General features: G+C 36.4%; 2 protein-coding genes across 8 annotated transcripts in view; one reads left to right on the top strand and one right to left on the bottom strand.

The window, feature by feature from the left end:
* Positions 1-627: 627 nt before the first annotated feature.
* On the bottom strand, positions 628-13,702 carry FAM229B (family with sequence similarity 229 member B). Of its 5 annotated transcripts, none has more exons than XM_058735016.1 (4): positions 13,570-13,702; positions 4,189-4,291; positions 2,308-2,446; positions 628-853 (listed from the first exon to the last, which is right to left on the bottom strand). In XM_058735016.1, exons 3-4 carry the CDS (start codon positions 2,430-2,432, stop codon positions 736-738), a joined length of 243 nt encoding a protein of 80 aa, XP_058590999.1. In that variant the 5' UTR covers positions 2,433-2,446; positions 4,189-4,291; positions 13,570-13,702; the 3' UTR covers positions 628-735. The 5 variants fall into 5 exon arrangements, with proteins under 5 accessions (XP_058590999.1, XP_058590996.1, XP_058590997.1 ...); XM_058735013.1 differs by having other exon boundaries at positions 4,132-4,291; positions 13,570-13,701; XM_058735014.1 differs by having other exon boundaries at positions 4,132-4,288; positions 13,570-13,688.
* Positions 13,703-13,743: 41 nt separating this feature from the next.
* The window catches only part of TUBE1 (tubulin epsilon 1), a 15,927-nt gene continuing 6,170 nt past the window's right edge, over positions 13,744-23,500 (top strand). For 2 of the 3 annotated variants that reach the window (XR_009263223.1, XM_058735003.1), the window contains exons 1-8: positions 13,744-13,880; positions 13,982-14,055; positions 14,742-14,794; positions 16,291-16,348; positions 18,863-18,978; positions 20,713-20,834; positions 22,767-22,954; positions 23,173-23,348. Coding sequence is in view for 2 of the 3 variants with exons in the window: in XM_058735003.1 (XP_058590986.1) it covers positions 13,856-13,880; positions 13,982-14,055; positions 14,742-14,794; positions 16,291-16,348; positions 18,863-18,978; positions 20,713-20,834; positions 22,767-22,954; positions 23,173-23,348 (812 nt within the window). In the remaining variant the exon portion in view is untranslated. Of the gene's footprint in view, positions 13,881-13,981; positions 14,056-14,741; positions 14,795-16,290; positions 16,349-18,862; positions 18,979-20,712; positions 20,835-22,766; positions 22,955-23,172; positions 23,349-23,500 lie in introns of those variants that run through there. The other variant, XM_058735004.1, reaches the window with a different exon arrangement.

Here is a 23,500-nt window from a genome sequence, read left to right as displayed (position 1 = left end):
CAAACAAAAAGATCTACCTGAGGCTTATCAATACCAATTGTAAACAATCTCAAGATGACTGGTTGGGACCTAAGGGACAGTGTAATGATGGGACATAATTTTTTCATGGAAAATAGGGGATAGAGACATGGCCCTCACCCTCATTTACAACAAATTTAACCAATAACCTCAGCTCCCATATACAGTTTATATGATTTGCAGATGAACCATGACTAAGAACTTTCTTTGGTCTCGGTATTCTTCCCCAAATGCACAATCTACTGGGCTCCATTTCTTACCCAATATAATTATTCCTAAGCAAAACATTATCAAAAGATATCAAGCCAGGTATTAAGGTATTCAAGTAAAAGGATTCAGGTAAGAGGCAACCCAAATGTAAACAAAGGAAACCAGCCTAAAACACATTAAGTACTTAGAACAGACCCTTCATGACTGATAATCAAGGTGAATTAACCTTCATCTTGAAACATTGATATTAATGATCCACTGTGAACAAGATGATCTCTAAAGGACCTTCTAATTGTGAAATATTATTCTGTCTTATCCATCAAACATAACTGATGGCTTAATACTACACATTTTGCAGATGACATTGTCTTTTCTTACTTAAAGGAAATATTTCAACTGTTGTCATCGTCCAAAGGTGCCACTGCTTTTATTTGTTTATCACATCATAAGATGATACTTGTCCATTACCCTTGACCTAGTCAAACCTCTACAAAAGACTTAATGATGCTATTTCGGATGCATTTCCTTGCTGCTTTGTGCAGGTGGCTTTCGCATTGTTGCATAGACAGTGATGGGAACGTCAGTTATTGTCAGGCAATGACTTCCAGGGCACCTTCGGAGTTGCCTGAATGAAAGAGCAAAGCACACGTGGTGAGATACTAAAAAGGAAATTTTTTCAAAGCAGCAAAGTTTGAGTGCATATCAACTGCTTTAAATCATTTTGAAATCTTTGAATGTCACAATATAACACAGTGACATTGATGAGCCAGACATTTTAGACTTATGTTGCAAAGAAATTATGATTATTGTCATACACTTAATCACAGGAAATTCATAAATAATCCTCTAAATGACCATCTTGAAAGGTATACAGTGATTGCTAAATGGCAAAAAAAAAAAAAAAAAAAAGCGCATGGGGAGTGCATAGTTGTAAACATAGTGGTACTACTATGGCAATATATATATATATATATATATATATATATATATATATATATACCTTAAAATCACTTCAATTGAGTGATTTAAAAACTAGAACATGTCGGGGGTGCCTGGGTGACTCAGTCGGTTGGGCGTCCAACTTCGGCTCAGGTCACCATCTCGCAGTTTGTGAGTTCGAGCCCCACGTCAAGCTCTGTGCTGACAGCTCAGAGCCTGGAGCCTGCTTTGGATTCTGTGTCTCCCTCTCTCTCTGCCCCTTTCCCGCTCACACTCTGTCTCTCCCTGTCTCAAAAATAAATAAATGTTAAGAAAAATGTTTAAAAAACTAGAATATGTGGAAAAATATAAAACCGAACATACTATTCCATGTACTATTCAAATGTTGATTGAATCCATAAATGACATCTACTCCAAAATTACATCTAGTACTTGAATTTCTATTCCATCATTCCCACCAGATAATCACCCAACCTCAAACATTTCTAAAGACAAGTGCTTAGTGCTTCCCAAAATAGCCCACTGCATCCTTAAATAACTCTGATTTTTAAAGTACCTACCTTATGAGGCTTAAATCTGTGTTCTAAAAGCTTCCAAGCCATGAGAAATCTAAGAGTGTAGTAATTAATGGTAAACAGCAGAAAAGTGGAACACATCCTATTTATTATAGTTTTCTTCAATTTTGCAAAAAATGATTTTGTTTTATAGAACATTCAGACTCTATATCACTATCTTTCTGCTAAAGGTCAAATCAAAGCCAAAGTGACACTAAATCTGAGATAATAGTCTTCATATTTGCAGCCTTGTGCCTAGCATGTAAAAAGCACTAAAGATTTGCTCATTTAAATGAATGTTATCTTTCTTGTAACTATCAACAACAACAATCTAGCTAAAGATTTACCAGAAAATAATAACAATAAAATAAGAACTAGTCTATCATTGAGACTTACAGAGGCACCAAAAACAAACTGTGCTAAGAAAACCTGGAATCTGCTAATACTAATTTCATAACAGCAAAGTTTGTTAATACTAATTTAATGGTCCCAGGCTTTTTTCTTGCTAATACTGAACATCAACTAAAGCTTATATTGATGATAGCTATTACACATTTCCTCAGCCATCAGGATGAGAAGACCATACCTGGTTGGTGACATCTCTTTCCCATTACAGGCAGCACTGGAGCTCAGCCCAGATTCCAGCCCAACTGAAGAATCTCCTCCTTCCACTGGAAACTTCCTTGGCTGGGTCCCAAACCGAAAAGGCATAATTCACAGAACACCTAGATTAGAAAGTTAAAATAATGGAGTGGGGGTGAGTTGTCTTCAAAAAGTTCTTTGGAGTCTTTAGTGTTATTATTTTGTCACAGTTATATAGAAACATGCTGAAAATGGCGTTTTAACATATCTTTAAAAGTATATAAATGCCATATTACACAACTCCTCCTTACTATAATTTTAAGTCTAGCAACAAATATAAAAAAGCCATTAGCTGGTAGAAGTGAACTGTGCCTTATGGCTAAATTACGGAAGTCCATTTCTACTGTGTGGAAGGAAAAAAAAAGTTTGCTTGAAATGGCTGTTACAGTCAACAAGGTTGAGTCCCTACCACCACTCTCCACTGCCTCTCTGTCCACCTAAGCCCTTCTCTTCCTTTGAAGTATAGCCAAGCCTCCCATCCTCCATGACACCTTCCATCAACCCTCTTCCTGATGATCATTCTTTCCCCTGCCTCTCTACATTTATAGCACCTTAGGTGAGAAAGTGTCTTGGAAGAGTTAGACTATGTAACCCTAAGCAAGGGACTTAATTAAGTATGTTTCTCAAGGACAAATTGGGGATAATACTATCTACTTCCAGGGTAATCATGTGAATTAAATAAGGCAAAATGTAATTAAATGTAAAATGTAATTAAATTAGGCAAAATGTAAACCACATGTAAAATACAGTGCCTAACACATAGTCAGTGTTCAATAAATGTTAACTATTATTACCCAGCAGATGCTACTGAGCATTAGTAAATATTGTACACACACACACACACACACACACACACACTCAATTTAACATAATGTATATGTGAGATATATGATAAATATGATACACGTACACAGAAACACACATATACACACACACTGTTCCCACTCCTTACTTGCTAGGACCAACTCATTCGTTAAGTCTGAATTTGCATTTCACTTTCTCAGGGAAGCCTTCCATAACCACTACATTATATAAGTTTTCACAGCACTCTGTAATTTTGCTTTGTAATAGGTATCACTCTAATTCAGGATTTCTCAACTATGACACTATGGACATTTGAGGCCAGATAGTTTTTTTTTGTTGTTGGGGAGGGAAGGAGTTGGCCTGTGCTTTGTAGGATATTTTTGCAGCATCCAAGGCCTCCATCCACTACATGCCAACATCACCTTTCCCCAAAAGTTGTGACAATCAAAAATGTCTCCAGACATTACCAAATGTCCCCTGGTGGAGAAGGCGAAGAAATCACCCCATGTTGAGAACCAATGTCCTAATTTTTTGTCAATGTTTTTGCTTAATCATTGTCTACCGCCCCCCCATCCCTATTTCATGTCTGTCTTTGCCACCACTGACTGAATCCTTAATACCTAGAACAGTGGCTTGCACACAGTAGTTAGTAACTAACATAAATTTACATATGTTCAACAAAAGACAGGAAAAATGAAATATGTCTTATTATGGTTTCTTATGCCTAGAACAGTATTCTATGCCTAATAAGTATTTGTTATGGTAATAATAAAATTAAAGTTTAATAATTTGAATATTATGTGTAATGGTTTTTATAGACTCTGTGTTTCCTTTATCAAGGAAAAAAGTGGTATGCTCAATGACAAGTTAGTAAAACCACAGTAAAATCTATGGGTTAGTATATCTATCTAACTAACGTAGGTATGAAGTTTTAGCTAACTTGATCAAGAATACATAGACTTACCAAAATAGTCTGAGTCTGATTCCTGCAGAGGTGAATAAATCAATTGCGTCTACTGACCTTCCATAGAAGACTGGAATTGCCAAAGGAATGATGATCAAATGTTCCAGTGACACCCAGAAATTATTACATCAGAAGATTCTTTCACATAGTTTCCTATCTGCTAAAGAATAGAAGGTCACAATTCATAGCTCCAGCAGCAAGCCGAAGCTTAGCTAAAGGTTGTCTCTAAAGTTTGACAGTCTTGTTCTTGTCACTGCCTTATTCTCCAACAATATGAAATATTTTAATCTATGAATGAGTTTATGTATACTCTAAACCTACAGTCTAATCTGTACAAAATCATGAGATTCTTCTCACTTTATATCCCTTTTCCTCATTATCTTTATCTTCCAGTTTTTTCCTTAACTATTAACACAAACTAATCCAACCTATGTCCCTATCTCACACAAGAGGCCTCAAACTGCACCTTTATACATTTCTCTTTGGCTCTTCCTATGTGGGATTCTTTACATCCTCTCTCTCCCTAATGCCTAGACTACCTCTTCTATTTCCTCAAGAGCCTTGAAACTCCCAGATGACAGAAATAATGGCTCAATTTTCTCCCAATTGAGAAAATAAGAATACATCCTGTACTGTCCTGTTTTGTTCTCTGGACACTGAGGCTCTGTCCTCTGTTCATATCATCTTTGCCAAAGAAATGATGATCAAATGTCCCAGTGACACTCAGAAATGACAGAATTTTTTCACGTAGGTTCCTATCTGCTAAAGACTAAAATGTCTCAATTCATAGCCTCAGCAACAAGATGCAACTCATCTTCTGGACTACCCTCCCTCTCCCAGTTTCCGTATCAACAGCTTACCTCACTGAATATAATACTCAAGTATAACTCTTAAGCCAGAACATTTCTCTTCAGCTAATCTTTTTTGTTTTTCAGCGTTCATAGTTGATGGCAAACTACTAACTGACATTAAGCATTTAAATTTTCTTTCCTACCCACATTTTATACTATTTCCCACTGCTCTGTTTTCATATGATTTGTGTTATAGAAATTGGCATTTTACATAACTAAGTTGATGTTAGACAAAATCTTACCTCTACTTTTTCTTACCAGGGTGCTGCTATCTGTGAATAGCTGATCACAATTTTCGCTTAGAGAAACCATTCAACTGACTGTGTCTTAGTCAGACAAACTGAAAAATTGCTGGCAATTGTTAGCTAATGTATCATGAGGACCTAAATATTTGATCCTTAGGATGGCAAAATTGTTTAATAGTTTACATTTTCTAGTAGAGGTGGCAGTAGAAAACCGATGGGTTTTGACATGATAATTAGGTTTGTATTTTAATACCATGTTAGCTCTGAGACTGTGAGCAAATCACTAAAAGTTTGCCTTAAAAAAATGGTATTAATTTCTACATCATGGAGTTATTTTGAGGAATAAAAAAAAAATCCAACATGTAATAAAGTCGATGTCTGGGATACAAAATTCCATCAGCACATAACCTCTTGGTGCATAATTCTTGAAATCAGAGTGTTGAAACATTGATTTCACGTTTCAGTCATTGATATATTTTTAAGCTACAAAGTATCTGCATGTGAAATAATCAAAAATCCTTTAATTTACCACTATTTTTAGCTATTTGGCACAAGTTGTACCAAGTTTCTTTTTTTAGTATGGGTGATACAATGAAACAAACCAAACAGTGGTCTTAATGATGAAACTTTCTAGCACTAGAGTAATATTCATCACAAGACAAAATGAACTTGACTTTCCAGCAGATCTTCATAGAGAAATGGATGAATATGTGAAGTACCAGGGGGTGGGGGTGGTGGGAGATGGTGAAATCTCTACATACTCCTATTCCTCATAAGCCCAAGAGTAATAATAATCTTCCAGTCCTCAGAATATTGATTCAAGAGATGCAGGAAAGGAGTAATGCTTGAACTTAGCATATCCTAAGAAAATAGATCCACTACTAGAAAGAATTCATTCATACAACAAATATTTGCTACGAATCCACCACGAGCCAGGCATGTGCTAAGTGCTGAAGATAAAATACTGAGTCCAACAAACACAGTGCCTATCCTAGTAAAGTTTACAGATTAGGGTAGGGTATGTCCTAGACGAGACTATCAAACATGAATCTAAAGGATGAGAAGGCATTAACTAGCTGAAAATACAGTTGGAAATAAAGACATTGAGACAGTTGGGGTGGGGGCAAACAGGAAATAGCATGTACAAAAGTCATAGGCCAGTCAAGCGGACATCTGAAAATACGAAAGGCCAGCATAACCACAGCAGAGAAAATAAAAAAGAAATCATGTCAGAGAAATACGTAGAGGCTAAACCAACCAAGAACATGAACCCGCTTAAAGATTTTAGACTTTAACTTATGAGCAAGGGAGCTCACAAAAGAATTTTAATCTCTCAGGAAACATACTAGGTTTCACTTATTTTTCTGTTAATTTTCTGGTTTCTATTTATCTGATTTCTTCTACAATCTATAGCATTTCCTTTTTTCTGTTTACTTTGGGCTTAATTTGGTTTTCTTTTTCTAGTTTCCTAAGATGGAAGCTCGGGCCATTGATTTGAGACCTACCTTCTCAATATAAGCATTTAATTCTATAAATTTCCATTAAAGCACTACTTTAGATTCTTTCCAAAAATTTTGAAATTTAGTATTTTCATTACCTTCTGTTAAAATTTGTCCTTTTGCTTTTTTCTTTGATCTGTAGGTTATTTAGAACTGTATTATTTGTTTTCAAATATTTGGAAATATTCTAGCTAGTTTTCTCTGATTTCTTACATTCCATTGTTGGCAGAGCACATTCTTCATATAATTGTAATTCTTTTAAATTTATAGAGACTTGCTTATGCTCAGAATTTGTACTATCATGGTAAATGTTCCAGCAGAATATGTTGTCATTGGGTGAGGTGTTCTATCCATGTAATTAGTTGGCTGACAGAGTTATTCAAGCCTTCTGTATTCTTACTGATTTTCTGTATTCTTTATCAATTAATGAAATAGGATGTTGAAATATCCAACTATAATTATGAATGTATCTGTTTCTCTTTTCTATTCTTCCAGTTTTTGCATCATATATTTTGAAGCTCTGATATTAGTTGCATAAATATTTAGTAGTGTTATGTCCTCCTGATAAACAGACAACTTTACTATTAAAAACTATCCTTCTTTATTTCTAGTAATAGTCCATGCTCTGAAATCCACTGTCTGAAATTTATATAGCTACTTTATATTCCTTAGTGTTAGTATAATTTATCTCTTCCTGTCTTTTTACTTTTAACCTATCTGGTCTTCTTTATAGTCAAAGTGGCTTTCTTATAAACAGTATAGAGTTGGGTCTTGCTTTTTCTTATCTGGTCTAATGATCTCTGACTTTTATTTAAGGCGTTTCAATTATTGACATTTAGTGTGATAGATATCATTGAATTTTCTTGCCCTCTTGCTATTTGTGTTTTTATGCTGTTCTTCGTTCCTTTTCTCTTAGTCTGTTCTTTTGAAATAACTTAGTATATTTTGTGTATCTATTCTATCTCCATTATTGGCTTATTGCTTTACAACCATTGGCTTTGATTTTGGTTACTTTAGAGTTCATAGTATACATTTTTAACTTTTAAGTTTGCCTTAAATAACATTATACCACTTCACATACACTAAAAGAAACTTACACTAAAAGAAACTCACACTGGGATGCCTGGATGCCTCAGCCGGTTAAGTGTTTGACTTTGGCTCAGGTCATTATCTCACACTTCATGAGTTCAAGCTCCACATTGGGCTCTCTGCTGAGCCTGCTTCAGATCCTCTGTCCCCTTCTCTCTCTGTCCCTCCCCTGCTCTCTCAAAATAAAATAAACTTTAAAAATTCTTTTTAAAAACAAACTCACATTGAAAGAATCATTTCCCCTTTCCTACCCTGTATTATTGTCATACATTCTACTTGTATATTCTATATTATATATTATAAACCCTATAATATATGTGTTATATAAGTTTCTCTTTAAGCAACTATTTTTAAAGAAATTTTTAAAAACAAGAGAAGTCTTTTATACGCACCCACATTTTCAGTGTTTTTATTCCCTTGAGTAGGTCCGGATTTCCATCCAACATGATTACCCTTTTATCTGAATGAATGTTTTCATTTAACAGTTCTAGTCTACTAATGATCAATTCATTCCATTTTTGTATGTTTTTACTTCATCTCCATTTTTTTAAGTTTATTTCTTTATTTTGGGAGAGAGAGAGAGAGAGTATGAGCAAATGGGGAAGGGTCAGAGAGAGAGGGAGAGAGAGAAATCCCAAGGAGGCTCCACACGGTCTGAGCAAAGCCCGACACGGGGCTCGAACTCATAAACTGTGAGATCATGACCTGAGCCAAAGTCAGATACTTAACTGACTAAGCCACACAGGCACCCCAATTCATCTCCATTTAAAAAAAAAAATTAACATTTATTATTGAAAGACAGAGAGAGACAGAGCATGAGCATAGGAGGGGCAGAGAGAGAGGGAGACACAGAATCTGAAGCAGGCTCCAGGCTCCAGCCACCAGCACAGAGCGTGACGTGGGGTTCAAACCTGCAAACCGCAAGATCATGACCTGAGAGGAAGTCAGACGCTTAATGGACTGAGCCACCCAGGTGCCCCTCATCTCCATTTTTGAACAGCATTTCATTCTCCATTTTGAACAGCTGAGTATAAAATCCTAAGCCAACAGTTTTGTTTTGTGACGCTTTTTATTTTTTTAAGTAGCTAAAGATTTTTGCTCAAGTTTTCTGACTTGCATTGTTTCCAAGAGTCTGCTTTTATTCTTAACTTTGTTCCTCTTTATGTAGTGTGTCTTTTTTCCTCTGAGTGCTTTTAATATTTTTCTTAGCCACTGATATTAATTTGATTATAATGTGCTTGGTGTGGCTTTATTCCTGTATCTAAAGTTTCATTGAGCTTCTTGGGTTTGTGGGTGCATAATTTTTATCACATGTGAAAAACTTTTCAGACATTATCTCTTCAAGTATGTTTTTGTTTCCTCCTTCTGGAACTCCAGTTACACAGCTGATATAAAGCTGTTTGAAATTGTCCCACAGTTCACCGATCCTTTTTATTATCTTTTGATTCTGTTTCATTTTGGATAGTTTCTACTGTTAAATCTTTAAGTTCACTTAAATCTTTAAGTTCACTACTCTTTTCATTTGCAATGTCTAATCTGCTCTTAATTCCATCCAGTATATTTTTTCATTTTAGACACTGCATTTTTTAACTCTAGAAGTCTGACTTGGGTCTTTTATATTTGTGCCTTCTTAATCTTTTCATGCTTCCCTCTGCCTTTTTGAACATATGGAGTACATTTATGTTATTTTAAAGTCCTTGTCTACTAATTCCTTCATTTGTGCCATTTCTTGGTTTGTTTTTACTGATTCTGTTACATCATCTGGAGTGTGGTTTTCTACATCTTCGCAGATCTTGCAATTTTTCATTTGATGCAGACATTGTGAATTTTATGTTGTTGGATGCTGGATTTTATTTTTAGTCTTCTAAGCACTTTCAGGTTTTGATCTGGGACAATTATTTGGAAATAGCTTGGTCCTTTGAAGGCTTGATTTTGTGTTTTCCTAGGCTAAATCAGGACAGTCTTTCATCTATGGCTAATTTGTCTCTACTGCTGAGGCAGTTCCTTTACTGTACTCAACTCAGTACCGCCAGATATTACAGGGTTCTTCCACTCAAGATGTTGGGAAGGTAAACTAGTTCCACCCTTGTGTGTACTCCCAAAAATGTTCTGCCTGCTTCTTCCAGTGGTTCATTCCTCAGTATGGGTAGTTTCCCCACATGCACATACTGATCAGCACTCAGTTTAAGGCTCAGAGAAATTCCCTGAAGGTCTCCAGAGCTTTCTCTATACTCTCACTGCTCTCTTGCACTTTGCTCTGAAAATTCTAGCTGCCTTTGTCCCCCAGAATTTTCAATTCTGTCTCCCCAACTCAGGATGGCTGCTGGGCTGTGTGTGGGTTCTATTCATTAAAAAGAAGTCACTAAGTCCAGCCCAGACTCAAGCAGAGGGGATTACACAAAAATAGAGGGCAGAGATCATTAGGCACCATCTTAGAGGTCGCCTACCACAGAAGCTGTATTCTGTCATGTCTGAGAATGCTTGTAATGTACTTATGAATGTTGTTTATCAAATAGTTCTAGCTTTCTATCTTCTGGAAATTGCAATTCCTGGCCCCCTCATGATTACTCAGAGCCCACGTGACGAGTTTTGGTGGGTAAACAACAGCCATCAACTGCAGTGTAAGATCCTCTTTCTCTCTGCCACTAAAGCCAAGAATGTACGAAATCGTGGTAGCTCAGCAACCTGGGTGCCAGGGCGAGGAAAACGTAAAGCATAGTCACAGATACCTCCCAAAAGACATGGATCATGTGCCAAAAAAATAAACCTTTATTGTTTTACACGGCTGAGATTTAGGGATTAGTTGTTACCATAACTTAGCAAAATGCATCATGACTTCTACAGACTTAGGTCCACACTTAAGAACTGCCAGAACAGGGGCGCCTGGGTGGCTCAGTCGGTTAAGCGTCCGACTTCGGCTCAGGTCATGTTCTCACAGTTTGTGAGTTCGAGCCCCGCGTCGGACTCTGTGCTGACAGCTCAGAGCCTGGAGCCTGTTTCGGATTCTGTGTCTCCCTCTCTCTCTGACCCTCCCCTGTTCATGCTGTCTCTCTCTGTCTCAAAAATAAATAAACATTAAAAAAAAAAAAAAAGAACTGCCAGAACAAAAATCTAAAATATGTCAGTAGGATAGTGGTCAGGCAGCAGGTGACAAGGAAACTGTTACTGGAAGCTGAAAGGAGAGTTATTTATGTTATTGGTGACAAATGTATTGGGGAAAAAAAATCTTTGCAAAATTCCTGTGATAACCTAGAAGACAGATGAATTTGAATTCTAGGGGAAGAGGTGAGAACACAATGTTGGTAACACGTTGGTTGCTATGCTTATGCTTGACAAGTTATATGAAAGAGAGATGGGCTCAGAAATGCAGTGTGCCAACAGGACTAAAAATGAACAGAGCCTCACAAATTCTAACTTTATTTAAGTCGCAACTGGGAAAATTAAGAGTCTAATTTTCTTGGAACACGTTCTATGCCCCCTCAGAACTCTGTAATAGATGTTCGAAGTCGTCCAGTACTAAATGTACTCTACAGGAATCCAACAAATCCTGTTTTTTCTCCACCACTACCTACTTCTTTCTCTTGACTGGGTACCCAAAGAATTCTTTCATCCTGAAAACTGAGTGGCTTAACTAGGCTCTATCCTCGTGTTGACTGTCCGAGAGAAATTTTTCCATGGATCGTGCTATATCCTCTTTTTACCGAAGTATAATTAACATATCCTATTATATTGGTTTTAGATATTTCTATACATTACTCAGTATTCATCATTACCAGTGTACTCTATTTTTCTTATAATCCTTAATCCTGGTTTCTTTTAATCTACAGATTTTCTTTCCTTTATTTTGTTTTATATCAGTAAGGACATTTCTTCTTCCAGTTGCTGTGTTCTCTATTCAGGGGCACTTACTAATTTTATGTTGAGCTATCTTTGTCTCTTTCATAGATATTACCTTCTAAGAGCTCTAATACCTCCGTCCTTGCCTCAGCATTCTCGTGATTCTCTCAAACTTCTCATCTACATCAGTAATTTGATTTTCAGCTCTCTAGTCTGCTCCCTCGTACTTCTAATTCTTCTTTTCTAAAACTAGTTTTTCCACTTACAGCTAGAATTTGAAAGGTAACTCATATTTTTTTTTCAGTGTGTTTGTATCAGAGGAGGTATACTAGAACTCCGCTAGAGCTGTGTACAGCTCTCTACATCCAACCCCCAGGATGGCCTGGGTTCTGCTTGCTCTATCTGTTGAGCTTGCTGAATACCTTAAATGAGGTCTCAATCCAACTAATTAGGAATGCATTCAACTCCAGGATACGCTCAAATATATGACTTCGGTGTGGACTCCTGGAAACTATAAATCCTAGAAAGTTCTTCCGCTTATACATATGGTTGGTATATAAGGTTCTACCTTGATTCTTAAGCAGAATCGCCTGTTAGTCGGATGCTTTCCAGACTGAAGTTATAAATGAGACTTATTTGGACTGTTGCTGTTGTTGTTGTTGTTGTTGTTGTTGTTGTTGTTAGGACTTTCTTAATTTAACTTGTTCCCATGTATGACCTCTGGGGAATAATGACTTAGACCTAACCACAGTATGAGAGATAGGGCTCTGAGAGGCCAGAATACCAGATGAGCTGGCACCATAACTCACTGGCATAGACTTACTTCCATCACTCTCAACAAACTGGACCAAACTTTGCAAATTCTGAAAGCCCCAGACTTTGGGAATTCAGCACCAAGACGTGAAGTGACGTGTTGGATGTTCTAGACTGCACCTCCACCACTGACTCCATGCTCACCAATAAGCAGTTAAGAGTAAAATTCAGCAATTGCAAAGCATTCTTGATTAAAGCATTTGTAGACAATATGAATTTCAGTAAAGAAGTGCTGGGGTTCTTCATTGAAATCTGGTCTAAATTGATCAATCAGAGTTCAGAGTATTGTTCAGTGTTTGACAATTTTCAGTACTTGGTAATTTTCAGGAATGCCTGATTTTTTTTAGTCTTCTTCCATCTAGTTTACATAAATCAAATGCCTAGTTTTAACTTCATCTCTTCCACCAGACTTCTATTGACTGATCTACATCCTCATTCACTGAATCCTTACAGTCAGCAACACACAGTATTTTTTTGTTAGTATTTCACGTGTGTCTTAAGATTATACGCTTCTTGGAGCTGGATCTATGCCTTGATTTCTTCTGAATATCCTAGAGGGGCTAGAAGTTAATGTTGGGGGGCGCCTGGGTGGCTCAGTCGGTTGGGCGTCCGACTTCGGCTCAGGTCATGATATCGCGGTCCGTGAGTTCGACCCCGCGTCGGGCTCTGTGCTGACAGCTCAGAGCCTGGAGCCTGTTTCGGATTCTGTGTCTCCCTCTCTCTCTGACCTTCCCCCATTCATGCTCTGTCTCTCTCTGTCTCAAAAAAAGGAATAAACGTTAATAAAAAAAAAAAAATTTTTTTTAATTGAAGTTAATGCTGAAAGCCTACAGCTTCAACGAACAGTGACTGGGTCTCTGAAGCGTTTTGTCAAAGTGTATAAACAGCCTAGTTTCGGGTGTACCCTGACACGCCTATTTAGGGTTTCTTTGTGCTCATCTACACCGTTTTCTGTTAGAAAAAAGAGCTTGTTGGCTAGACGCATTAAAGCAGCGTCCCAGGGTGTTGAGACTGAACAAAAACTAGACCTCTGATAACCCATAAACAGTTTTAAAGACATACATTTTTAAATCCCACTCCAAAGCCTAGTTACCCGCCAGTTACCCGGCCTCTGGAGCTGCCGAAGCTCAAAGATGTTGGCAAGCAGTTAGGATCTACTGTCCGGAGGCCCAGTCGCTATGGTAACGGTGGGACGCAAGTGCACTTGCAAGGCCTTCTGACGGAAAAACTTAGCTTGAACCTAGAGAAGAGCGTAGCGACAGCAGCGACTTGCGGCAGCAGCTTGACTTACGGCTGCCCGGGCCCTCAGGGAGCTCAGCTCGGGAGCCGGGGCGGGGAGTACGAACGCGGCCGCTGGCTCCCGAGTGCTCTAGTCCGGACGCACAGCAGCATGACCCAGTCGGTGGTCGTACAGAGTAAGCTGCGCGGGAGGGTGGGCACCTTGTCGCCGCGCAGCCAACCGGCCTTGTTTTTCCTCCTAATGGCTACTCTCTTTCCCTCCTTTCGCTGATCGCAGTCGGCCAGTGCGGAAACCAGATCGGCTGCTGCTTTTGGGATCTGGCGCTAAGGGAGCACGCCGCGGTCAACCAGGTACCGACCCACCCTCCCGGAGACCACCCGCCTGTTACCGATGCTCGCGCAACAAACAAGCAAGAATAAGCAACAGATAAGCAAATAAGCAAGAATCAGTCCATTTGACCTTTTATCTTACTGATAGATACTGATAGAGGTTGTATAGGGTCTTCTCAGGAAAACACGAACTGGTTTTTAAGCGTTTGGTGGCGTTAGACCCAGAACAAACGCTAGCCAAATACCTTAAGTCTTAAGTCTCCCTCCCTGAATCTTAGGGTCTCATTTTTATCGGGATTCTTTTGAAGAGCAATCCGATAGTATTTGGGGAAGTACTTTGTAAAATAGGTAACGTGTGTGGTATTATATTCCTGAATTTAGTCAACTCTAAAATGATCACCAGGAATCCAGAGAAAGCTCTCTTTTGATGCACCTGTTCTGCAGTCCTATGGGGCTCCTTTCTTTAGCGCCCTCAGCTAAACTTTATCCATAGATCCTACGGCATTTACCTTTTAGGGAGGAAGAAGTCTGAGCATTTTTTGATAACTTGCATTTTTGTTGTTGTTATCATAGCCAAATACCAGCCATTACAGTATTGTGAGAATATTAAATCGAAAGGATTTCATTTGGGAAAGAAGCAAAACTTAATCAAATATATATATTTAATCAAATAACTTAATCAAATAAATATATTTTTTTCTTTTTAGAAAGGAATTTATGACGAGGCAATAAGCAGCTTCTTTAGAAATGTGGATACCAGGTAAGATGGGATTAAAGCCTGTGACATAGGATAATGATTCTTTTCATGTCATCAGATTGGGAGAGAATTCTTCAAAGGATAATAAAATAGTTGATAACTATAAAGAAGTTGTCTGGGTTGTTTGTTTGTTAGTTTGTTTTTCTCAGTATTGAAAGCATTTTTTCCCATTATTATTCCCATGTCATTAATATTTCTCATACTATTCTGCAGAGCAAGACAGCAGGTTTCCTTTTAAGACCATGTTAAGGAACAAAAGAACCTTTAGTGTGCCTTCTTTTAACATGACCTTGAAATAAAGTTTTACTGAAGGACTGCTGAAAATTTCCCTCAGTGTATCTTGTTAATGCATTCAGGAATGGCCAACTTTTGAAAGAAAAGTGTATTTTTTTTTTTTTTACATTTCTGTGATATTTGTAGTCATTTGCTCTATAAGTAGAATGTGCTAAAAAGAAGGAAAGCAACTGTCAAATTACTTTTGTTTATTTTAATAAAGAATCTATATAACTATCTTTTATCTGAGAGAGTAATTTTGACATTCAAGGTGTGTCCGTAATGTTTAACGTTTAATCATTAAGTGTGTGTGTTTTACTTAAACTGTGGTGGACTTGAACTGAAAAGTCTATAGTGAATATCCATCTTTATCGTAATTCAATAAAAATTCTAGTTCTAGTTTGAATTAGTTTGTTGGGTATTTGAGGTAGTTATCTCCTAGAGAAAGCTAATGAATCCCCACTTCCCTGGTGAATTCCAGAGTCTGACCCTCAGGCTTGTAAACTTAGAAAACTTGTTGACATCTTGAGAATAAGTCCATTGCACTCCAGCACAGGTCGGTAAACCAAACTCAAAGAGAACGGGAGATTAAAAAGCAGAAAGTCAATGTAGTAATTGACAGTAGGGACGGTAACTCCAGAGCACTAGATTTTCCTTTACTTTCAAAAGTGCATTCTCTTCTGTAGGAAATCTACCTGAAAAGCTAAATAGTAGAAAGTTGCTTGGTGACCATGGAATCAGGCCAAGGGAAGTTAGGTGTAGTACCTTAATGGCTGGTGTCATTTATTTTTATTATGTGGAAATATCTGCCATCTAGATTCCCCGGAACCTAGGAAACAAGAGTAGGACACTATAGGACACAGATATATATATATCTATATTCACTCCATGCATCTATATTCATGTTTATATGCCAAGCACCAACAGCATCTGGTCCTCTTTATCAGAAACACTTCCCAGCATACCTGCTTTTTATCTCAGAACTGGATTACATGGCTGGCCCTAACTACAAAGAAAGCCAGGGAAAAAAGTACCTCACATTTTCAGCCTAATAGGAGGGTAGGGAAGGGAGAGGGAGAGGAATGGCATCTTCGCTGTTGCCTTTTGTGCCTGCCCCTCTAGGCCTATAAGTAGCTTTATTATATAAGTGGGAGTTAACTTTATTATCTAATAGCACTATTAGCCTTGGAAGATCTTATGACCTTTTCTCATTTTTTATCTTTCAGAGTGGTTGGTGATGGTGGCAATATTTCCAAGGGGAAAATTTGTTCTTTGAAAGCACGAGTAAGATCATATATATGCTTAGATTCTTTTATCACGTGTGTTTTTGAAAAAACTATACTTTGGTAACTATCATGAGAATAAAATTTTAATTTGACTTCTCAAATTAAGAAAAGTTTTTACTGGAGTGCCTAGGTGGCTCACTCAGTTGAGCAACTGACCTCAGCTCAGGTCATAATCTTGTTGTGGTCTGTGAGTTTGAGCCCCGCATGTGTTGGGCTCTGTGCCGACAGCTTGGAGCCTGGAGCCTTCTTTGGATCCTGTGTGTCCCTCTCTGTCTGCCCCTCCCCTGCTCACACTCTGTCTCTCTCTCTCAAAAATGAAGAAACATGAAAAAAAAAATTTTTTTTTAAGTACTAAGTCACATTTTAATATAAATAAGCAGACATTTATGTCTACCTTAAATGTTAGGGGAAAAGTTTTGTGCTTTAAATAAAAACACCGCATATTTAGCATTTTTTGTGTGTGAATGTTTCAGGGAAGAGCTACGTCTAGATAGATGATAACAAAAGGAATTTCCTTAACTCTAAGCCTGAAACATATATTAATGCAGGTTAATTTTTCATTTGAAGATAGTGGAAGATTTCTTTGCATCAGAATTACTATTCCCAATACAAAGCATGGATCCAGCCACGTTATAGTGAATACCACAACCATGTAAGACCTCTTGAACAAAAATGCTTCGAGTCAGTAGCCCATATTTAGTGTTAAACTCATTCCAGCAACACTTCTCTTCCGTGATTGTCTACAACAAACTGCTTTTTCCAGTTGGTGATAAGTTATTTTTATAACAAGAAAGGCAGTTTAGATGCTATGGGAGGAATTGTGACGCTTCTATCAAAACTGACTTCCAGAGGTGCTTGAATGTCACTTTGTATTTTGCATGTTGCTTTAAGGTAATTTAGGTAATCTCCCACAAATTATCTTAAGTCTGTTTTGGAACACTGCCATTATAAGCTATTTTTTTTCTCTTTGTAATCCTACACAACTTGTAGTACACTACAGTTTGCCCAGACAGTGAAGTGTCTCTTATGTGGTTGATTAGATGTTAAAGTCAACATTTAAGGTAAAAATTGCATATCATCGTAAAATATCCTAGAAGACCCCTAAATTACCAGTAAATAGCCCTATATAGTCCAGTATACATAAAGTGTATGCATATTGCTTGCTATATACAAAAGATTGCATTTGCAGTACATAATTATTGTGTAGTCTTTCTGATATACTACTGTGATATACTATTAAACAATTAGAAATATAATATTTCTGATATACTGTGTAAGATAATTTTTTAAATTGCTTGCTTATAGTAGCATCGTTAATTACACAGTTTAATTCACAGAATTTAAATGGGCATAAATTACAACTTCACAACAGTTAGTGTTCCATAAATACTGAACTTGACTGGCTCCTCTCAATGAGATAGTAGAGCATAGAGTTTGGTGGTTAAGAGTGAAGATTCTGCAGGTTTGAATCTTAGCTCTGTCACTTACTAGCTGGGCTAAAGTTATTTAACTTTCCTAGGCCTCAGTTTTTTTCCTGTGTTAAGTGAGGGTAACTATAGTACCTACGCATAATGTGAGGATCAAATGCAGAGCACTTAGAACAGTGCCATGTCATAAGCGCTTAACATTACGGGGTCACAAGCACTGAAGAAGCCCATAAACCAAGCACTTTCTCTGTGACACTGAATCAAAGCTAATAGCTTTATAGTGTGCCCTAAGGTTATTTCATGTTTTTGTTAGCTTTTTAATTTATTTATTTCCCTTTTCACTCATCTTCCTCAACGTAGAAGATGTGGGAAGTACAAATATAATTCTACTGCCATCCCTGCTTACGTTTTGCTGTATTTTCCTCCAGTCTTTTCTATTTTTCTTTCCATAGTTAATTTTATATTTTATATTTTCATTTTCCTCTGAGGAATAGAGGTTATCTCCCATGTCAGTAATGTTTGTGGTAATGAATTAGGTTTTCTTGGGCGTAGGGGCCCTATTGTCATCTTTAACATTGATCCAGTGCCTTGGTTCGCACATAATAGTAAGTTTACTGATTTGAATTGGACAGTTTGGGGCTGTGATTCATGAAGAGCAGCATGGTTGCTCTAGTGAGCAAATATGCATTAATGTACCCTACATTTATTGAGAATTTTTTTCTAGTTAGGCACCTTTTAAATTTCTGAGACCTTGTTCTCAAAACATTTACAGTCACGTAGGCACATGAATAAAAGAATTGTTAGAAAATCAGTTGAGGGGATTATTCAGTTCCTTTTTTTCCCCCACATGGTATTTTGGAGTAGGATAAGAGTTTAGAATCCATCTTTTAATTGTATTCCACCTCCTGAGGAGAGTGAAATTACTTTTTCATTCTTGTAACAGATTCTACATAAAGATTCAAATAAAGATTTGATTAAGCTTAAACTGTAAAAAGAACAATGCAACTTTTAGTTCATAAATTAATTTACAGAATAACTAGCTCTAAAGAAAAATATGCTAATGAAATTTTATTTCTCTTTCTCAGGCTGTCTTGATTGACATGGAGGAAGGGGTAGTAAATGAAATTCTGCAGGGACCGTTGAGAGATGTGTTTGATAGCAAGCAGCTCATCACTGATATTTCTGGCTCAGGGAATAATTGGTGAGAATGTGCTGTATGCAAAAATTGAATGTCCTCTGGAAAACAAAAGGAACAATCTTTCCTTCATTCTAATATGTCCTGCTAACATGAAAGCAAGATCTAACCTGCTATACCTACCTCTAGGCTTTTCAGCCCATCATCTTTTCCTTGATAAATGATGGTGTTTCTCAGTGCTGAAAAGCCACTTGTATCATAGTTCTTTCTCATTTTTTTTTTAAGAAAAAAAATCATGAAAAATTGATTTACCAAAGTCCTTGTTGTAAATTGATTCTTAAATAATACTAGGGGCGCCTGGGTGGCTCAGTTGTTTAAGCATCCGACTTTGGCCTAGGTCATGATCTCGCAGTTTGTGAGTTCGAGCCCCACATCAGGCTCTGTGCTGACAGCTCAGAGCCTGGAGCCTATTTCAGATTCTGTGTCTCCCTTTCTCTCTCCGCCCCTCACCTACTCATGCTCGCTCTCTCTCTCTCTCTCTCTCTCTCTCAAAAATAAATAAGCTCTAAAAAAAAAAAATACTAGTGACAAAAGTTTAAGTATTTTTATAAACTCTTCTCTTACCTGTGTTATTTGACTCTATCAAGTTCTCAGTTGGTCAGATTTAATAGAATTGATAAGAGGTGCAAGCCAGAACCAGTGTCCCAGCATTTAGGCTCAGCCCAAGGCTGTTTAGCTCTTAAATATATAATGGTCTGATCTCCTTAATGGGGTAAAAAGCTTCAACAATGATCATTTAATAGTTTCCATTGAAACTGTTTTTGCTGTTTTTTAAAAATTAAGTAGCTCCTTGTTATTTGCAAACCTAGTATTTGTTATTTTATCTATTTACAGGCAATCCCTCAAGATCCTAATGTGTAGTGATGTGTAATTACAGGGCATCTGGCTGGCTCTTTCAGAAGAGTGTGCAATTCTTGATCGATGGGTCCTAAGGTTGAGCCCCATGTTGGATGTAGAGATTACTTAAATAAATAAAAATTTAAAGCATGAATTTACATTTTGCATTGTTAGAGTCTCATCTGGGGAGAACCAGTCACTAAATGAATCCATATGCCTACTTAACAGGCTTTCCACTAATTATTGTGTAATCTTTCTGTAATTTTGAGTTATACAACCTGACTATATGTTGTGGGAAAATCATTCATTCATTTTTTTAATCATTTAATCATTTTTAATGCATCAAAGTGCTACTTACAAATCTGATTAACCAAAAAAGCTTACAGAGTCTTATAAGTATCAGTGTTCTTTTGTGTGCCAGTTTATCTAATAACACAACATGACTTATGTTTTCTCATATATTAAACCAATATGTTCAAAAGTCTTTATTTTTATTGTCATTCTAGTTGACTGTGTTCTGCTTTTTAATATGTAAAATTTACTGCAATCAGAATTTATTTTAAATGGAGATGAGAAACAGCTATGTAAATAAATTCTTATAATTATGCCTAAAGAAAAAAAAGAGAAGATAAATTTAGAAAACCATAGTTTAATAGCCATTGATAATGCTCTATTTTGTCATGATATTTGAGGATTATAGATATATATGTTTGTTACATTTTCTACCTAGTTTCTTTGAAATATCATCATATAATTTATTGATACGAAACCAGAAGAATGTACTTAATACAGTAAAAATACTTTTTCAAGTTTTTCTATAATCTTTTCATTTGGATCAGAAATAATAAAATCTTGAAATAATAAATGCCAGGGTGATTTTGTGATTTATATCTTTTTTTTCAGGGCTATGGGTCACAAAGTTTTTGGCAGGCTTTATCAAGAACAGATTTTAGAGAAACTCAGAAAGTCGGCAGAGCACTGTGATTGTTTACAGTGTTTTTTTATAATACATTCCATGGGAGGAGGTAAAGTTATTCACTCATTTCCCTATAATAATGTGAAAGTGTAAATCGGAACTCATTTTGCAAACTGAAGGATGTTTTCAGACCTATGCTTAATAAAGATAGAACTTTTAACACTCTCTGTTTATGAGTATGTACATAACTGCTTTTTATTTTAGATTTTTGTCAGATTTTGTTCCTATTATCATTTTTTTTAATTTAAGCCCTTTTAAGAGATAGTAGAACTGAATCTGAATTTTTTTTCTTCTACCTTTAGTTTCTTTTATAAAATTTCTGACTATATTTCAGTATATATGAGCTTTCTGGGAATGCTGACTTTCTCCTAAGGGTTTGTTTTTGCAATCTCATATCCTAACTAGAGCTAAGCATTTCTGGCTTAAAAATGTCCGTATTCTTTAACTACCTTCAGACCTTTCTTGTGTCCAATAAGAGACATAAATAAAAGAAATCCTTTTAGTCAGCTCCTTTAAATCTTTCCTTACATGGTAATTACCTTGACCTATAATAAATGATCTGCATTGCTTTCTTTTCCCTGGAAAGCCTGTTCCTTGCAAATGAAGTACTTTGCTCCTCTGTTCTATGAACTAGAAACATATTGTATTTTGCTAATTTCAAATAGGATTAGCGAGTTTTAAAAGAAAAATTTGCCATGCTATTTTTCTTCAAGCTGATATTAAGATTTTATATTCAACAGGTTATGTAAATTGATTTTTTCTACATATCTATTATGCAGTGTGATAGCATTTTAAAATTAAAGTTATAATTGCTATGTAAACCATGCCTTTAGAGGACCATTGTAATCACTGAATTAAGAAACAAATTTCTCTTTGTACTAGTATAATTAACCAAGTTTGGATCCGTTTTAAAAAAAAAGAAACAATTTGATTTATATTTCATTATGGTGCCTTTTTAAATCCATCTTTTCAAAATCTCAGATTATACTTTATTCATAATTTACTGGCAAAAGTAAATAATAGTGAAGGTTAAAAATGGTCTCCTCTCTCACATCTAATTCCTAGTTTCTCTCCTCACAGGTAATTGAGTTTGCCAATGTCTGTCCTTCCAGATATTTTCTATGCCTGTTACGTATGTGTGTATATTTTTACATAAACAAGATCATGAGATGCTTATTACTCTGTAATTTTTTCCCTTTGTCTTTCCCGAATGTCTTTTAATATCATCTCTGTCTCATAGAATTCAATTGTGTTAATATAATAATTTTTAAAGTCTGTTTCTCATTAGTAGATGTTAAGTTTATGGTGTTCAGTTATTAAACACAGTCCTCAGTTGAATATCTGATACGTACATTTCTGCTTATCTGTGCCTCTATAGCTGTAGGTAATATTCCCAAAAGGAAAGTGGGACCAAAGAATATGTAAATTTTAAATTTTGATGCATCTTAATAAATACCTTGCCACATTATTTCACCGAACAATTTATACAAGTTTATTTCCCCACACTGTCACCAACACTGAGTATTAGAAGACCCGAATCTAACATACTCAAAATTGGATTGTTTTAATTTGGATGGCTTTGATTAGAAGAAAGGTTAAGCACGTTCATATCTATTCACCAATTGATTTATTATGAAGTACATGTTTACATACTTTCCCCATTTTTCTATTATTCATGGTTTTTTGGTTATTGATTTGTGAGACCTCTTTATGAAAGAAATTTAGTCCTTCATATGCATTGGATATTTTTTTCTTAGTTTGCCTTTTTTATTTTGTTTATGGGTTCTATATGTATATGTTTATATGGCTTTTAAAATATTTTAATGGAATTAAAACTGTCTTCTCTATAATGGCTCTGGTTTTTAACGTATGTTTCTACAAAAAAAAAAAAAACAACCATAAAATTCCAGGTTCCTCACAATTTTATTCTAAATCATTTGTGCTGAGTTTTGTTTTCTTTCTTTGCAATTTTAATCCTCAGGAACAGGATCTGGACTTGGCACGTTTCTCTTAAAGGTGCTTGAGGACGAATTCCCAGAAGTATACAGATTTGTGACTTCAGTTTATCCTTCTGGTGAGGATGATGTCATAACCTCACCTTATAATAGCATCTTGGCAATGAAGGAACTTAATGAGCATGCAGACTGTGTGTTGCCCATTGACAACCAAGTAAGAAATGACATTGTAACTTATGGATATATCATGTATACATTCAGTCCTATGTTATGCATGTGTGTGCATATGAAACATTGTCTTCACCTTTCAGCTTTCCCACCTAAGAGGAAAAATAAGTTTAAATTGTTTTTCTTTCTCTTCCTTTTTTCCTGGTAGAATGTCATCTGTGTCCGCTCTTAATAGCTTGTCTCCCAATATTTTTCCTTTAAAAGTCTTTATTTGACATCATTAGCAAAATTGACCTCATGGTGAATTCTGGAAAGTTGGGTACAACTATAAAGCCAAAGAGTCTGGTTACTTCAAGTGCTGGGGCTTTGAAAAAGCAGCACCAGAAGCCCTTTGATGCAATGAACAACATTGTGGCAAATTTGCTGCTGAACCTAACCAGGTAATCGTATTGATGGTAAGGACAGTTTACAGACTTCACTTTGCTTCTGATGATGCTTGCAGTAGCATTTTTGTAGTAGAACTTTTTAGTTGTTCTAGGTCATAAGAGCTTCTCTTTATTTTATTTTGTCTAGTATTTTGAGATCTTGGAGT

This window comes from Neofelis nebulosa, chromosome 6 (assembly GCF_028018385.1).
Source record: "Neofelis nebulosa isolate mNeoNeb1 chromosome 6, mNeoNeb1.pri, whole genome shotgun sequence".
NCBI lineage: Eukaryota > Metazoa > Chordata > Mammalia > Carnivora > Felidae > Neofelis > Neofelis nebulosa.
The sequence above is the reverse complement of the archived record's forward strand: the minus strand, read 5'-3'. Positions and strand labels throughout refer to the sequence as shown.

Coding starts and splice junctions, on each gene's coding strand:
- FAM229B (XM_058735016.1), bottom strand. CDS start 2,432: ATGCCTTTTCGGTTTGGGACCCAGCCAAGGAAGTTTCCAGTGGAAGGA. Junction 854..2,307: donor AAAGAGATGTCACCAACCAG/GTATGGTCTTCT, acceptor TCTTTCATTCAG/GCAACTCCGAAGGTGCCCTG.